The 15,116-nt window shown below is 40.8% G+C and overlaps 1 protein-coding gene across 5 annotated transcripts in view; it reads left to right on the forward strand.

Annotated features, from left to right (window-relative positions):
* LOC114643144 (butyrophilin subfamily 1 member A1-like) overlaps nucleotides 1-15,116 on the forward strand; it is a 186,586-nt gene that overhangs the window by 20,247 nt on the left and 151,223 nt on the right. The window contains exons 8-10 of one of the 5 annotated variants that reach the window (XM_051922315.1): nucleotides 1,167-1,193; nucleotides 3,689-3,715; nucleotides 4,008-4,119. The exons of 3 other annotated variants lie outside the window; for them this stretch is intronic. In XM_051922315.1, the coding sequence (XP_051778275.1) occupies nucleotides 1,167-1,193; nucleotides 3,689-3,715; nucleotides 4,008-4,119 (166 nt within the window). The remainder of the gene's footprint in view (nucleotides 1-1,166; nucleotides 1,194-3,688; nucleotides 3,716-4,007; nucleotides 4,120-15,116) is intronic. One more of the 5 variants, XM_051922316.1, reaches the window with a different exon arrangement.

Below are 15,116 nucleotides of genomic sequence, written 5' to 3' on the forward strand. Positions count from 1 at the left end.
ACTTACTCTCTTAACAATACTTTTACCCTGCCACCACTTTGCAGTCTTCAATCTCCTTCAGATCAACTCTTCTGCATAGGATGTAATCTACCTGTGTGCATCTTCCTCCACTCTTGTACGTAACCTTATGTTCCTCCCTCTTCTTAAAATACGTATTTACCACAGCCATGTCCATCCTTTTATCAAAATCCACTCACTATCCTCTGACCTTCTTCATTCCTCTCTTTGACACCATACCTACCCATCACCTCCTCGTCTCCACTGTTCCCTTCACTAACATGTACATTTCAATCCGCTCCAATCACCATTTTCTGTCCCTTGGGTACACTGTTCATCACTTCATCCAACTCACTCCAAAAATCTTCTTTCTCACCCATTGCACACCCAACTTGCGGTGCATATACACTAACAACATTCATCATCACACCTTCAATTTCCAGCTTCATAATCATTACTTTGCCTGACACTCTTTTCACCGCCAAAACACTCTTGACATACTGTTCCTTCAGAATAACTCCTACCACATTTCTCCTCCCATCCACACCATGATAGAACAATTTGAATTCACCTCCAATCCACCTGGCCGTATTCCCCTTCCATTTAGTCTCTTCACACACAATATATCAACCTTCCTTCTCTCCATCATATCTGCTAACTCTCTCCCCTTAACAGTCGTACTGTCAACATTCAAAGTTCCTACCCTCAGTTCCACTTTCTTTACTTTCCTCCTCTCCTCCTGCCTCCGGACATGTCTCCCCCCTCTTCTTCTCCTTCTTCGGCCAACAGTAGCCCAATTTCCGCCTGCACCCTGTTGGCTAACAGTACTGGTGGCGGTCGTTGTTAACCCGGGGCTCAACTGATCCGGTATGGAAATTTGTATTGTTGTCCGCATATTGATTTGGCAAAATTTAACACCGGATGCCCTTCCTGACGTAACCCTCCCCATTTATCCGGGCTTGGGACCGGCACAAAGAAATACACTGGTTTGTGCATCCCCTGTGGCTGGATTGTTGTTAACTAGTCATGTATAAATGCTAACTGGTTATGTGAGAAACTTTTGAAATTGCATTAGCACTGCTGAAATCTGTTAATTCTGTTATACGTTTGCATCAATAAGTTTAGATGTTTTTTATTTTTTTTCACATGACTATCTTATCTTTCTACAGAGGCTACAGGCTACATCTTAAAGTCAGGTACGTTTATATAATGTTTGTTTTTGTGTCTGATTAGTGCCAGTGGAAGCTGGTGAATGGAGAACAAACCCAGTTAAAAACCTGAATACTTAGATTTGCCAAGTGCTGATTACCAAATATAATGCACAAACTGTATTTAAGAGCCACCTTGTCAGTTTAGTATGTGGTCATCAAGGTATGGTACACTAGTATGCTGTATTTCTGTTCTCAAAACTGAGTTCTTGATTGGCTGTGAGATTTTATTTCCAAGGTGACCAAACGTTTGTAGAAACAAAGTCTAACATTTTGTTCCTGTCTAAGGTCACCACCAGGAATTTTGAAATTGACAGGTTGGAGATTTTGTTGGAATGGGTCACCAGGAAGTAGAATTGTAACATATATCACCTATATAACCAGTAGATATTATGTTGTGAACCCAGACCTGGGTCCCATAGATAACTCGTAGTAGGGCTGAAAGAAAGTTTTAAATAAATAGTCTAAATAAAATTAAGAGACATTCTGTCTGTTTTTTGGACTTAAGGTACTAGCATGGCTGACATGGAGAACTTTACAAGAGTCAGACCAAGGCTATCTGACTAGATAAGAAGCCTGGACTGTGAGTTTGCTGCCATCATTACAAAAACCATGGAGTAATTGAATTGTGGGATTTTTTTTTTTTTTTTTGCTATGTAGATTTGAATTCCTCCCCTGCTGTGGTGTATGTGAAATTTGCAATAATTGCCCTTGTCTGTCAGGGTACTACACTTTCCAAGCACTTTATGCATTGGAAAGATGGTATATAAATGAAATGGTTCTAATATTTTCTTCCATATGCCTGCAACATATATGTTTCATTAATTGGGACCTTTAATGTGGCCCTTTATGAATATGTTTGTGTACCCAGTAGTGGATGGTCACTCAGTGCTGTACAGATAAGCTTTGGCCAAGACAACACCGTAATAGATCATGTAAGTTCAGTAATCCAGAGGGTAGGTGGTGTGAGATACGCCCGAACACCACCAGACAGACACCAATCCTTTATAAAAGCACATGTTTACTTCACCAAAGTCCCGCACAGCACACAGTGCTCCCGCACCAAACACCCCTAACACAGGCTTTCTTCCCAATGTCTTTGGACCACCTTTCCTCTGCTCATGGGAGCTTCGTTCTGCTCCCGCTCCCGACTCCAGCTCCCAGACTGTAGGAAGGTGGTCCCTTTTATGTTCACCTGGACGTGCTCCAGGTCCTGGAGTGGCGGAAGTTCTGCCCTTGCACCCGGAAGCACTCCGGGCGTCGCTGGAAGGATCTTCTCCCACCTTCCCAGGTGTGGCAGAAGTGCACAGCTCCCGGGCTTTAGAAGCCTTGGGACGCCCCCTGATGGCAGCCATGGGCCCCCACAGGTTTGTGCCTCCTTGCTCCATCCCCATGGTCCCCTGCTTATCCAGGGCGGTTGCCCCCTCACAGCCCGGGGGATGCACTGACTGCCTCCCCGTCTTTCTAGGCATCCAGGCTGGGTGTGGCCCCCAATCCTCCTGTGACAGTGGGTAATTTTAGAATGTTCATTTTGTAATAAGTGTTTATTCTCTATTATTGACTCAGTGTCTTTGAGGTTGAGTTATTATATAATTTAATTATTTTTATCAGTTTGAGGCATGTAGTTGTGTCCACTTACATGCTGTGTTGGTAACACATAGATTTAAGTGATAAGATCCAAAAAGAACAAGTATGATAGTCATGTCACAGTGACCCCATACCCTGTGTCAGTTCCAGAATTTGGCTCCCCATTTACCTCAGTTATCCAAAATTCCCTTTCATAGAAGTTTTGCTTCTAACATTTTACCTTTCTGCCCCTGAGCTGCTCAAACAGATTTATAAGTGGTTCTTCATATACTCCTTCCAAAGTCATTATCAGTTAAGTTGCCCACTGGAAAGGGAAAGGGAAAGGTGCTGCCACCTATGTGCTTAACCAGCATAACTACACTTCTGTCCTAAACTTCCTAAAGGACTTTCCTGCATATTTCTGCACTGTTTAGGATTTTCAGAAACATTCTCTGGCTTTCTTAAAATATCAAGGTTACACTCAAAGTTAGGAAGTGATCTTACTACAGTACCCCTTTTTATTATTCAAGTCCGGGAAGAGTTCCAGGGAAAACCTAAATGGGCCTTCTCTGCATACAGCCCTCTGGTCGTACTGAATAACAAAGTCCACCTCACTTTTTGGAGGTAAAATATTGTTAGATAGTATTCAGATATGGTGGCTGTTGACATTTACACAGTTTCACTTTAAAATTCTTTTCTGAATATTCAAGAAATATTGACATTCACAATGGCAGTTGTTGGGGCATGAGCTCATTACACTTGTTAGGACATTCATTTGTGAGTTTAGCCTCACCCACTCAAAACTATTAGAATGTTAAATTTTCTGATTTGGGATCCATGCTGTGAGCAATGAAAGGGCTAAAGTTAGGCTTCTTTGTCAAATACCCGACTCATCTGACTTCTTATGTTTCTTTCAGAATGGGGGAGAATACCAAAATCATTTGGTGAGTGGTTGTCCTCCTTTGAGAATAAGAGTGGCTTATTAATGTGACATATAAATGCAGATCAAAGGTAACTCTGTCTCATCTTTGACAAGACGTACCAGTTCTTATTGTTGAAGAAAATCTCTGTATGGTGACTTGTACACTTCATCAAATTAAGTTGTGTTGTATTTGTTTTAATTATACTGCAGCATTATCTGTTCTCAGTCAGGATCACAGATTTTGTATTACCTTTAGAATACTCAATGTAAGTTATAATCTGTTCTGATTGTTTCACCCCCATCTTTCTCTTCAGCTCATGTGACTTTGGACCCTGAAACTGCACACCCCTGCCTTGTCGTGTCTGCAGATGGTCGTTGTGTACAAAATCAACATAAAGATCAGAATGTCCCTGACACTCCACTCAGGTTTGACACCTGGCACTTTGTCCTGGGGAGGGAGAGTTTCACCTCAGGACGGCACTACTGGGAGGTGGATGTGAAGAAGAGGGCTGACTGGTATTTGGGTGTCGTCAGTGAGTCTGCACAGAGGAAAACACGAGTGAGTCTGAAACCTCAGTCAGGATATTGGATTGTGAAGCTGAATAGTGATGAGCTGAGTGCACTGACTGAACCTGAGACCACACTGCGATTGAGAGCGATACCCCAGAAGGTGGGGGTGTACCTGGATTGTGAGGAGGGGCGCCTCTCATTTTACAGCGTGGAGGACCACTGGCACATCTACACCTTCAATGGAGGTGTCACTGGGAAACTGTACCCGCTGTTTGCACCTGGAGAAGAAGGAGAAGAGCTGGAGATCCTGCAGTTTGGAGAAGAAACAAACCACTCTGACCAGCACAGGGAGGTTGCTTAGTGGTACTGAGGAGCTGACCTGAACTGCTTTACTGCAACATTCAGGTGTTTTGTAGGTTTTCTGCAATTCATCTGAAGCCAAGTGAGAAAATCCAACAGTTCTGAAAAGTGAACAAGAAAATTTCAGTAGAGTTTTAAAATGTAATGTGTCTTCTGCTGGATTTCAGGGTGTTTCTTAAGTACTACAGAGACCCAGTCCAATGGGTATAATGTCAGCAGACAAGATACTGCATTATAATTGTATATTAAGGAGCACCACATTCTTAATATGTCATCAGGACTTCAGATATTTTTTACATGTGATTTTGTGCTTTTGCCATAATAATGCATATTTTATGTTGTTACCCTTGTTCATGTTCAAAGTTAAATTTGGAGCTAATACCTGGTCTCAATCTCAAACAATTCTGTGTTCACCTTTCTGTTGTATGTGTCTCTCAAATAATGTCACTCAGTTTATAACCATTTACCTCTAAAATGTTTTAATACAAAGTCTTATCAGGTTCACTTCCCATTATTAAAGAGCATTGTGTGGTCCTGCCACCTTCTTTTGCTGTTTAGTACTTACCTTTAATTTTTTATTGTGCAGATGAGATTTCAGAATTACCATGTACTAATTCAAGCATAATTGAGCTTAACAAAAATATTTTATATGATAGAGTGCCTAAGATAGGCAAGGGTAGAGTGGAAGAAATGTTGGCACGCACTGTGTTGCAGTAAGTTCAGACGTAAAGTTTAGGGTTGAGGAAGAACACAAGGCTGAGCTTTGGACAGAACATAATATGCCAACCAAGAAGCAGAACCTTAAAGTTTTATCTATCTTTGGTGTCTTGTATGATTAGGAGACATACAGTACAGTAGTAAAGCTGCAAGTGAGTTAATATTGTGGAACAAAAGTTTAAAGCCTCCTGGAGAACTAAAGATGTAGTCAGTGAGAGGGAAACATGGACAGAAACTTCAGAGCTTTGATGGTAATGACAGGGGATTGGCTAGTGCTTTTAATTACTGTTAAAATCTTGACTTGGCATTTTAAATTATTTTTATTTTTTACAGATAACCTTTATTTCATATCTACCTTTTTGGTAGTGAACACCATCCCAAACCTTTGAACGGATGTTGATTTTAACAAGGGGTGGTTTCCAATTACTCATAAACAGTCAACAGCAGGCACTTGGATTTCTGTATTTGTAAATTCTAAGTGCCTTATGAAATTCTACCTTCTGAGAAACGATGATATTTTTTATTGAAAGGAACTTTTCACAAACCACATGACTCTGTTGAAGAGCAAACTCCACTCCTCCCAAATGCTGATTTGTGGGGTTTAACTGCAGGCTGGCACCATAAGTTCAATGCACTCGGTGTACAACAACCAGTTCAGTTGTCACATCTCATTTTCCCTCAAAATGTTGGGGAGGCTGCGGTGGGTTGGCACCCTGCCCGGGATTGTTTCCTGCCTTGTGCCCTGTGTTAGCTGGGATTGGCTCCAGCAGACCCCCGTGACCCGGTGTTCGGATTCAGCGGGTTGGAACATGGATGGATGGATGGATGGATGTTGGGGAGGAGTGATGTTCAGTTGACTGATGGAGGAGAACATTGCCATATCACTTTCCGATGAGCTCAGCTGTATTTTAAGGATTTTACAGTTGATGGGCACTCAGACAGGGTCACACAGTGAGTGAGAGGCAGGGATGGAACTGGCACCTTGTGATTTAATTTTGTAACAGCCCACATTGCCTGCTTTATTTTTGGGAAATGACAAAGTAAAATTATAAATTTGACAGTATTGATTTTTAAAGAGAATGTCACATTCTTTTTGAAACATTTGCCAAAAAAGAACAGACTCAGCTGAATTTGAGATGACAGTTTCTCTGTACTCTGTACACATGATGTGTTAATACTACTATCTACAGTGCATATAGTGGCTTTTAATATCTATCCGTCTATTGTATATTCCCCTATTATCTGTCCTTCCGTTTGTGTATATCAGTGCAGTGCCTTTTCTATTTATCCACCTACCTATATGTGAATTAAAATGAAGTTTTGTTCATAAAGGTGCTGGAAGTGGCAACTTGTTGCATGTTAATCATGCAAGTAAGAATTCCCTTATACTCTATGAATATGACAGTAAAGTCCCAGAAAATGTACTGACCCTATGTAGCCTTTTTTTGTTTTTACAATGGTCTACTAAAAGGTTTCAGTCTATAATTATGTGATCATGTCAGAGTTTGAAAGAACCACAACGCCACTCACTCGGGTAGGGAATAGCAGAAGCGGCAGGTATTGTGCTTCAGTTGTTGCAGCTAGTATGAGCCGTGGCAAAGAAATGTTTAAACCCTTAAAAAGATGATCTTGTGCCACATTAAAAGTCAAACGTATGCCTGTATGTGTATTTGTATTAATATTGTTTGTAAGCTGCAGTTAGCATTACTGCCTCACTGATCCACTGCCCTAACATTAAATCTTTATGTGGTCACCATTGGTGTCAGGTTAGCCTTTTTTGCCGTATCTGTGTTGGTTTTTCTCCATGTACTCCCATTTTTTTCCAGCATTCCAAAGAGGTACAGTTTATTTGAATCAACCTTCATGAATTGGCCTGCTTTAAATGAGTGTGGGCATTCATAGTGTGCTGTGAGGTGGACTAGTGCCCTGGCAAAGGCTATTTTGTATATTGCCTGCCCAGTGCTGCTTATGCAATAAATTGGAATCTAGAGGACTGAATATGTATGTTTATAGGTTTATTTAAAATATATTTTAGCTACCCATATAGCTGAATCCTTATGAAGGAGATTGCGAAGCTATTTTGAGTGTTAATGCTATAGAGTAACAAAACATCACAAGTATCGAACTTCAATGCATGAAGTTAGATGGTTGTAAATGTAAATAAAACTATTTGCCAACCTTAAGGGGCACATCCTGTGTGAGGGTAATAAATGACTTATCAGGTAGATGAGCAAATCATCTCTTACAATATGTTTATTTATTTATTCAAAGAGTGCCTCCCTGGATTATAAATCCTCTTTAGGAAAGTGATTTTTGAGTATGGCTCTATATATTGTACTGCCAGCTATCAAGGTGCACTGTGAAATAAAAATATGAATCAGGCTGGTGCCCTTATCTCTTCCTTTAAAGAACCTGAATAACTCTAATGTGGGGTTTACCACTTAATATGACAGGCTTTGCTATTACATGATTATCAGATTTGCATTTGTTCATTTAATTTGGTGTGAATTTGATAATCATTACCTGGCTTTGATGTCTGATCAGTGGTCCTGTATGAAGAATTCAACATGTTGAACAGATTCAGTTTTATTAGATTTGGTGGGACTGCCTTCCAAAATTAAGAAAAGCCTTCATGACAGTATTTTAGGATCACAGAATTAGCAGCACACATTTAAAAACTCTGCCGAGAATGTTGCAAATAAAGTCACTTGTTTATTTATAAAAGGCAATAAGGACCAAATGATGCAGCAAAGAACAATTTCACCAAAATTAAGATGAGGTTGAAGTGACCTAAAAAAAAGAGCAATTTTGTCCTTATTTCCTCTGAGTAAGAAAACTCTTACGACAATTGTAATTGCCATGCTGAATGGACCGACATCCTGGGCTCCTTGCTGGGAAGGGAGACTGTAATCGAAGGACGGTGTCCTGACCAGGATCAGAATGGATGTTTTTCCTGGAATGGAGGCCTGTGTAGAAGGTCAGAGTGTGTCTGCTTTCCAGGGGTGTGTTTTCCTCCCGTTCATACAGTGGCAGCACTGTACTGGTGGAATTCCCATATGGATACCTGCAGAGCAGGCTGGCAATTGCAGTACCATGGGGACCACCCTGTAGGGGTTTGTGAGTGCTGCCAGGTGGAGCTGCGGGGGATTGCTATACCTTATTTGAAGGGCTTCTGCCTGACCCAGAATTGCTTTCAGTGTGCAAAGCTGTGGCACCAAAAGTGCTCCTGGGTCTGGCATAAAAGAAGCCGGCATTCCTGCACGAGTTTTCAGAGTATGGAGGAGGTAGATGAGACTACCTGCAAGATGTGAAAGGAGAAAGAAAAATCATTACTTAGCTGTGCAGCCTAAAAAGGAGGAAATTGGATCCCTGTGGAGGTATTGTGTCAAATAAACACTTTATATTTAAACCCAGGACTGTGTTTTGTAGTTGTGTCTGGGGGTTTGGGGCACTGCTGTGTCCCGTGGTGGTTACTACTGGCATAGTCAGTAAGATTTCCTGGTCATCTCTTGGCAGGGAACTGTTGAAAAATAAACAGGTCTAGGGTTCACTCACAAGAAATGCAACACAAGTAACAGGGTCACCAATAAAGTAATGGGGATAAAAAGTCAGTCCGGGAGGCAGCACATGTCCCTCAGACATCTATAAGTCTGGGAAAGTTTTGCAGAGGAAAATGAAAATGGCTGGCTGTTGCTCCGTGCCTTGGAAGGTGAACCACAAGTGCAGATTGAGCACCTTTTAGGGAACACGTTATTTGACCTCTGTGAAGACGCTGCTCTTGATATGCAGAACAAAGGCATGTACCGGTGAGGGGCTGAAACCAAAGGGGAAAAGACTTAAAAACCCAAAAGTCTGCTAACAAAGATGTCAAGGCTGTGGGCCTTCTATTCTGTTTTGTAGTTTCTAGGCCAGAAAGCCATGAGGTTTCCAAAGACTGGAACTGGGAGGACACCACTGCCAAAAGGCTCAGGGTGAGTGACTCTTCCTATTCACAGAGATAATGGTGAGTTACGGGTAAAATGTCTGAATCCCATCATTAAAACACTAGAGATGGAGCCAACTGGTCAGATAGCTGATTGTCCAAACTCCAACTCCCATCTTTCCTCTGTTTCCCTGACTCAGCATGTACAAAAGGAGTGTTTGTTAGCTAACTCTTCATGGGTGGATAGAAACACTTGAAATTCAGACCAAAATTAGATGAACCAACCAGAACTACAAGTCATCTTGTACAAACTGAGTGAACTGTTGCAGCTGGTGCAGGTAATTCTATCAGTCCTGAATACCTTGGACACGGCAGTGAGGGGCTCAAAGAAACAGCAAGAGCACTGACAGAAATTGTTACAGGGTTCACTTTAAGTGAAAGGGAACTGTGTATTCATGCAAGCGTCCAAGTAGCTATAATTCCTACTGCAATTACAGAAATAAGAGGAACCCAGTGCCGCTGCATCACTGACACCTCTGAATCCTCCGTCATTTGTCCTTCCTTCAGTCATAACAATCATATCGAGAAAAGTTGAGCTCCCCTTTACCTCATAGAGGGACCCTTTCTGTCAAGTTGTCAGAGAGAAAATTGGGGAGTTGGACTAAAGTAAGACTATCTCAGCAATAAAGGAGAAGTGGTCAAACCAGAAGACCTGGAGAGGTCAGGTGGACAAAAGTCTCTACCTACCTGTCCCTTTAACTCGGGGCAGACAAGGCCTAAAGAAGAGCAAAAAAAAAAGTGAATGGTCAGGAAGAAAAGACTATAGTGAAATTTCTAGTTTGCTTCAAAAGGAAAATGGGTTTACAAGGGAGATGTTTTGTGGGCCAGGACTTGGGACATCGCTGGTGGAATGCCACTTGGAGTGGTCCGAGACAACATTGGACATTAGCAATGAAAACAAGACTGTCTCAACTATTTGTTACCTGAAGCACTTACTAACTGTGGGGTTTTTCTATTTTGCAGAGGCACACTGTATGGTCACACAATTAAACATAACATCTTGAACCCAGCTAATCCAGTTAGGTTTGTAGGGGGTACAGAGCCTATGCCAGCAGCATCAGACACAAGGGTTAGGGTTGTGGTTCGTATTCTATGTATATTTTTTATGTGCTTATCCTCCTCATTCTTAGTGATCTGGCATGCACTTTGGGGGTTTTTGGAATTTCATTTTGTTCTTTTTGATTCCCCTGCCCACTTTAATTACTGTATATTTTGGGCTATTTTGGTTGCATTTTCTGTACTTTTTACAAAAGATCTCAAAAGGCTCAGGGTGAGTGACTCTTGAATTTTCAGCATTCATTGTTAGGGCAGCATCCTGTATTGTTAGAGGTGTCTCAGAAGTCTTGACCCGCAGGAAATGATGTGATGGGTTAAACTTGTCTTCCAAATGTTCACTTCCTCATCCGAGGTGCGAATAACAAATCCCTTCTTGCTTATCACTTTTTGATGAAAATTTTCAATATTATCAATGTTTTCTGGTTCTGGCCTTTGCTCTTACATTTTTTGACTTCAATTTTTGTCTATCATTTTGACCACTTTCTTTCTAAATATTTCTCTCCCGGCAGTGGTGTAGCTAGCTTGCTGAAGACTCCTGTGCAGTGCCCAGAGGTGGGCCAATCCTGTCTAGCATAACTGTTAGTAATTTATTCGAAACTAGATCTACTAGAAGCTGGCTCTGTGCAGTGGCGTCTGTGACCATGTCACTATCAGATCACACGTCGGTGACAAACAAACCAGCTCTCTAAATGGAATTTGTAATAATTTTTTTTATCGCTTTATTACAGCTGCTGTAAGTTATCAAAAATCAAATGAATTGCGGGAATGGAATATGGGAGGTGTGGATAGTAGTAGTAGTACATAAATACGTATATATAAAATGTGGACACACTTACTTTTCCAAGACAACTTTGTGAAGGAAGATGATTAAAATGTAATGTTAAGCTAGATAGAAAGTAGAAACGTCTGTGCAATAAAATGAAGCAATTTCAATTTGTGACAAATTAAAATGACAACACTGGCTGAGAAGATACTACTACACAATTGACTCGTTTTACACAAGTTCTGAGAAAATGGACTTCATAAAAGTGGCGATACTCACAAATCCTCACAGTAGTGACAGTAATAGGAGTAGATTCATACCTGGTGGCATTGATTGTGAACTATCTTACAGACAGACCTCAGTATGTGCGTCTTGGGAACTGCACGTCTGACATTGTGGTCATCAACACAGGAGCGCCACAGGGGACTGTACTTTCTCCGGTCCTGTTCAGCCTATATACATCGGACTTCTAATACAACTCGGAGTCCTGCCACGTGCAAAAGTTCGCTGACGAGACTGCTATTGTGGGCTACATCAGGAGTGGGCAGGAGGAGGAGTATAGGAACCTAATCAAGGACTTTGTTAAATGGTGCGACTCAAACCACCTACACCTGAACACCAGCAAAATGAAGGAGCTGGTGGTGGATTTTAGGGGGCCCAGGCCCCTCATGGACCCCGTGATCATCAGAGGTGACTGTGTGCAGAGGGTGCAGACCTATAAATACCTGGGAGTGCAGCTGGATGATAAATTGGACTGGACTGCCAATACTGATGCTCTGTGTAAGAGAGGACAGAGCCGACTATACTTCCTTAGAAGGCTGGCGTCCTTCAACATCTGCAATAAGATGCTGCAGCTGTTCTATCAGACGGTTGTGGTGAGCGCCCTCTTCTACGCGGTGGTGTGCTGGGGAGGCAGCATTAAGAAGAAAGACGCCTCACGCCTGGACAAACTGGTGAGGAAGGCAGGCTCTATTGTTGGCATGGAGCTAGACAGTTTAACATCTGTGGCAGAGCGACTGACACTGAGCAGACTCCTGTCAATCAATGGAGAATCCACTGTATCCACTGAACAGGATCATCTCCAGACAGAAGAGCAGCTTCAGCAACAGACTACTGTCACCGTCCTGCTCCACTGACAAGACTGCGGAGATCGTTCCTCCCCCACACTATGTGACTCTTCAATACCACCCGGGGGGGTAAACGTCAACATTATATAAAGTTATTGTCTGTTTTTCCCTGTCTCGTACTCTCCACCTTGCTTTTTTTTTTTACTTGCATTGCGTTTTTATTGCTCTTTAATTAATATTGTTTTTATCAGTATGCTGCTGCTGGAGTATGTGAATTTCCCCTTGGGGATTAATAAAGTATCTATCTATCTATCTATCTATCTATCTATCTATCTATCTATCTATCTATCTATCTATCTATCTATCTATCTATCTATCTATCTATCTATCTATCTATCTATCTATCTATCTACATAAATGTCCATATATGGACATAATGAGACACAGCTGATGGTGTGAGTAGTGAAAAAATACAGTACTTGAAGCAGGACCAAACAATGTAAGTAATTTCATGTAAATGTATATGCGAGGTAGGAGGGGTACTTGGGTGTAACAGTGTATTAGGGGATGGGGTTCAGAGTTTTTATATAATTCACCATTTTATGTGCAATAAAATTGTTCTGAACCTGGTACCCTGTTTGGAGACATTTTGGATAGGGGAGGGGAGCCATGGTGCCAAATGAAGTAAGTATTTATTCTTTGTGTTATCAACATGAAACTTTAGACTGGCACAGTTGACATGTCTGGGAATGCCTGTGAGGTGAAAAAACTTCCCTGGCATTACTTGTACATGAGCTTTAACTGAAAACAAAAATCTGAAAAAAATTACTGTATGTGCCTGTTTTTTTTTCCTAGTTGTACCAGCTGTTTCTAAATAAAGGGGCTGTTTAAATTTGACACAAACACAGATCCTATCACATTTGAGAAGTTATCTGTCAGGTTTTAGTGAAAAATGGACTATCCTGCCTTTATTTTTTGAATAACAAGGACTTATTTTGGGGTAACCCCTCTCAGGTGGATATTGTAGAAAAATGCCCCCAGGGTGTAAGGGATTTTAAAATGAAGGTGAACTTTTAAGGACGGAAAACAAGATTCTAGGAAGGACAAACCCAGCTTTCACTGAAGAAGTCAAGTTTGGTGTTAATTGGGGTGTGTGTGTGTATGAGAGAGTGCGGTGAGTTTTTAAAAATTTTTTGCAGGGGTTGAATAGAAGGTGGAGTTCACAGTTATTTTCTTTCTTTGTGAATGTAGATTTGATTGTAATGTATTCTTACTGAGTTAGAAGCGAAGGGTTGTGATTTGTGTGTGGTTCTTATATTCTTTTGTTGGTATAAGGTGCTCCAGTTCTTATTAAAAAAAAGGGGAATTTTAAAGGGATTTATTGCATTTGTTTGTTACAGTGAACTAATTGTTCAGACTCAGACCGGACCTAACCGGTAGGAAAAAAAGGTGGAGGCAGCTCCTGTTGGACAATTCTAGTGGTTACAATATTAAAGCTCAGATGTAATGAATATGATGCACAGACTGTATTTTAGCTCCTTTTCAAGAAGACTAAGGCTGCATTTTTGCACTGAAGAATAGTTTTGATTTTTTTTTCATCAGTTTAGACTACCCATGGTCACTTCTCACAGGGAACTGACCGACATGTCAGGAATACCTCAGTTAAGCTTCACTCTATCATGCATGCTGTGCAGGACCTAATAACTGACCGAGGAAGTGCTATATCCAGGTTTCGTATGGTGTGGGTGCATAGACATATAACATATTGTTACCAAGATAAAAAGACAATTTGCACCAGTGTCCTTTTTCCCAATGTAATCGGGGCACTTTAATGCACTCATATTGCAATAAGGGCACCTAACAAGAATGAAGCTGCTTTTGTTAACCACAGGTTATCTGTTAAAGTTAAACTGACAAACATGGTATAATATGCATAAAAAGGCAGTTGTTATTCGCAGATTGAAATCAGAGAGGGTACATGTATTTTTTTTCCTCCTCTTGTTTAACACACACTCTGTCGGTGACTAGCGATCTGCTTCATCGCCACAGATCAGACCTTTTTTATTTTTTTTTTACTTCACCCACAGTGTGTATGGAACTCACGTCATTTACAGCATCAGTAACACGTTGCCATTCAGTACATTTGTGCTTGTTGATGACACCCGTGCTTAGGGCACCAAATAAATGTTTTTTGCATGCCTCTATTTTAGAGACGAGAACTTCTGTCTCTCACTACTGGATGTGTCATGTGGCTACCAGCCAATGAAGGTCTGCAGCATTGCGACTGCGTATGTATGAGGTTGACTAGCGTGGGTCATACAGTATGTGGTTGTTTCAGGGTGGAAGTAGGCGAGGTTTGAGGCATATGAAGGAACGCATATTTACAAGAAGAATGTGATTTATAAAGAGTAAATTGCATAGAGATATGCATATGCCTGGATTTATAAATCATTAATTCATTTTTTTTTTTACCAACGCAATTTTGTTTTTAGCATACAGTACATGTATTTTCATGCAATGTTTTATAAACGAGGCTCTAGGGCTTTGACTGTGTCTGACTTTGCTTTCTCTGTTATAACTAAGCATAGACAAGAGTTTAATTTTCTTAGGGATGTTGCTGACTGAGGTTTTTGTATTCCTGTTCTCCATTGTCAACAGCTATAGCTCAACAACAGAATTAGACACACAGAATACAATTAGGATCCTTCATGTCAATTTGAAATTTCTTTGTTTTACTCTATGTTTAAACTAAAGCATTTTTGTGTGTCTGTGTGTGTATTATGTATTTTATTTTTTTTTAAATTTTATTTATAATTTTATTGTAATAATTTATACAAATCAATCAATTTTTTACAAATAATAAGATTGAAAAAAAAAACAAAGAAAACAAGTCGACCCCCACCCCTGAGAGAGAGAGCATGGCCAACAGAGTAAAACTTAAGGCTTGTAGACATACCTAAATTGATGA

Source organism: Erpetoichthys calabaricus, chromosome 2 (assembly GCF_900747795.2).
Source record: "Erpetoichthys calabaricus chromosome 2, fErpCal1.3, whole genome shotgun sequence".
NCBI classification, from domain to species: domain Eukaryota; kingdom Metazoa; phylum Chordata; class Cladistia; order Polypteriformes; family Polypteridae; genus Erpetoichthys; species Erpetoichthys calabaricus.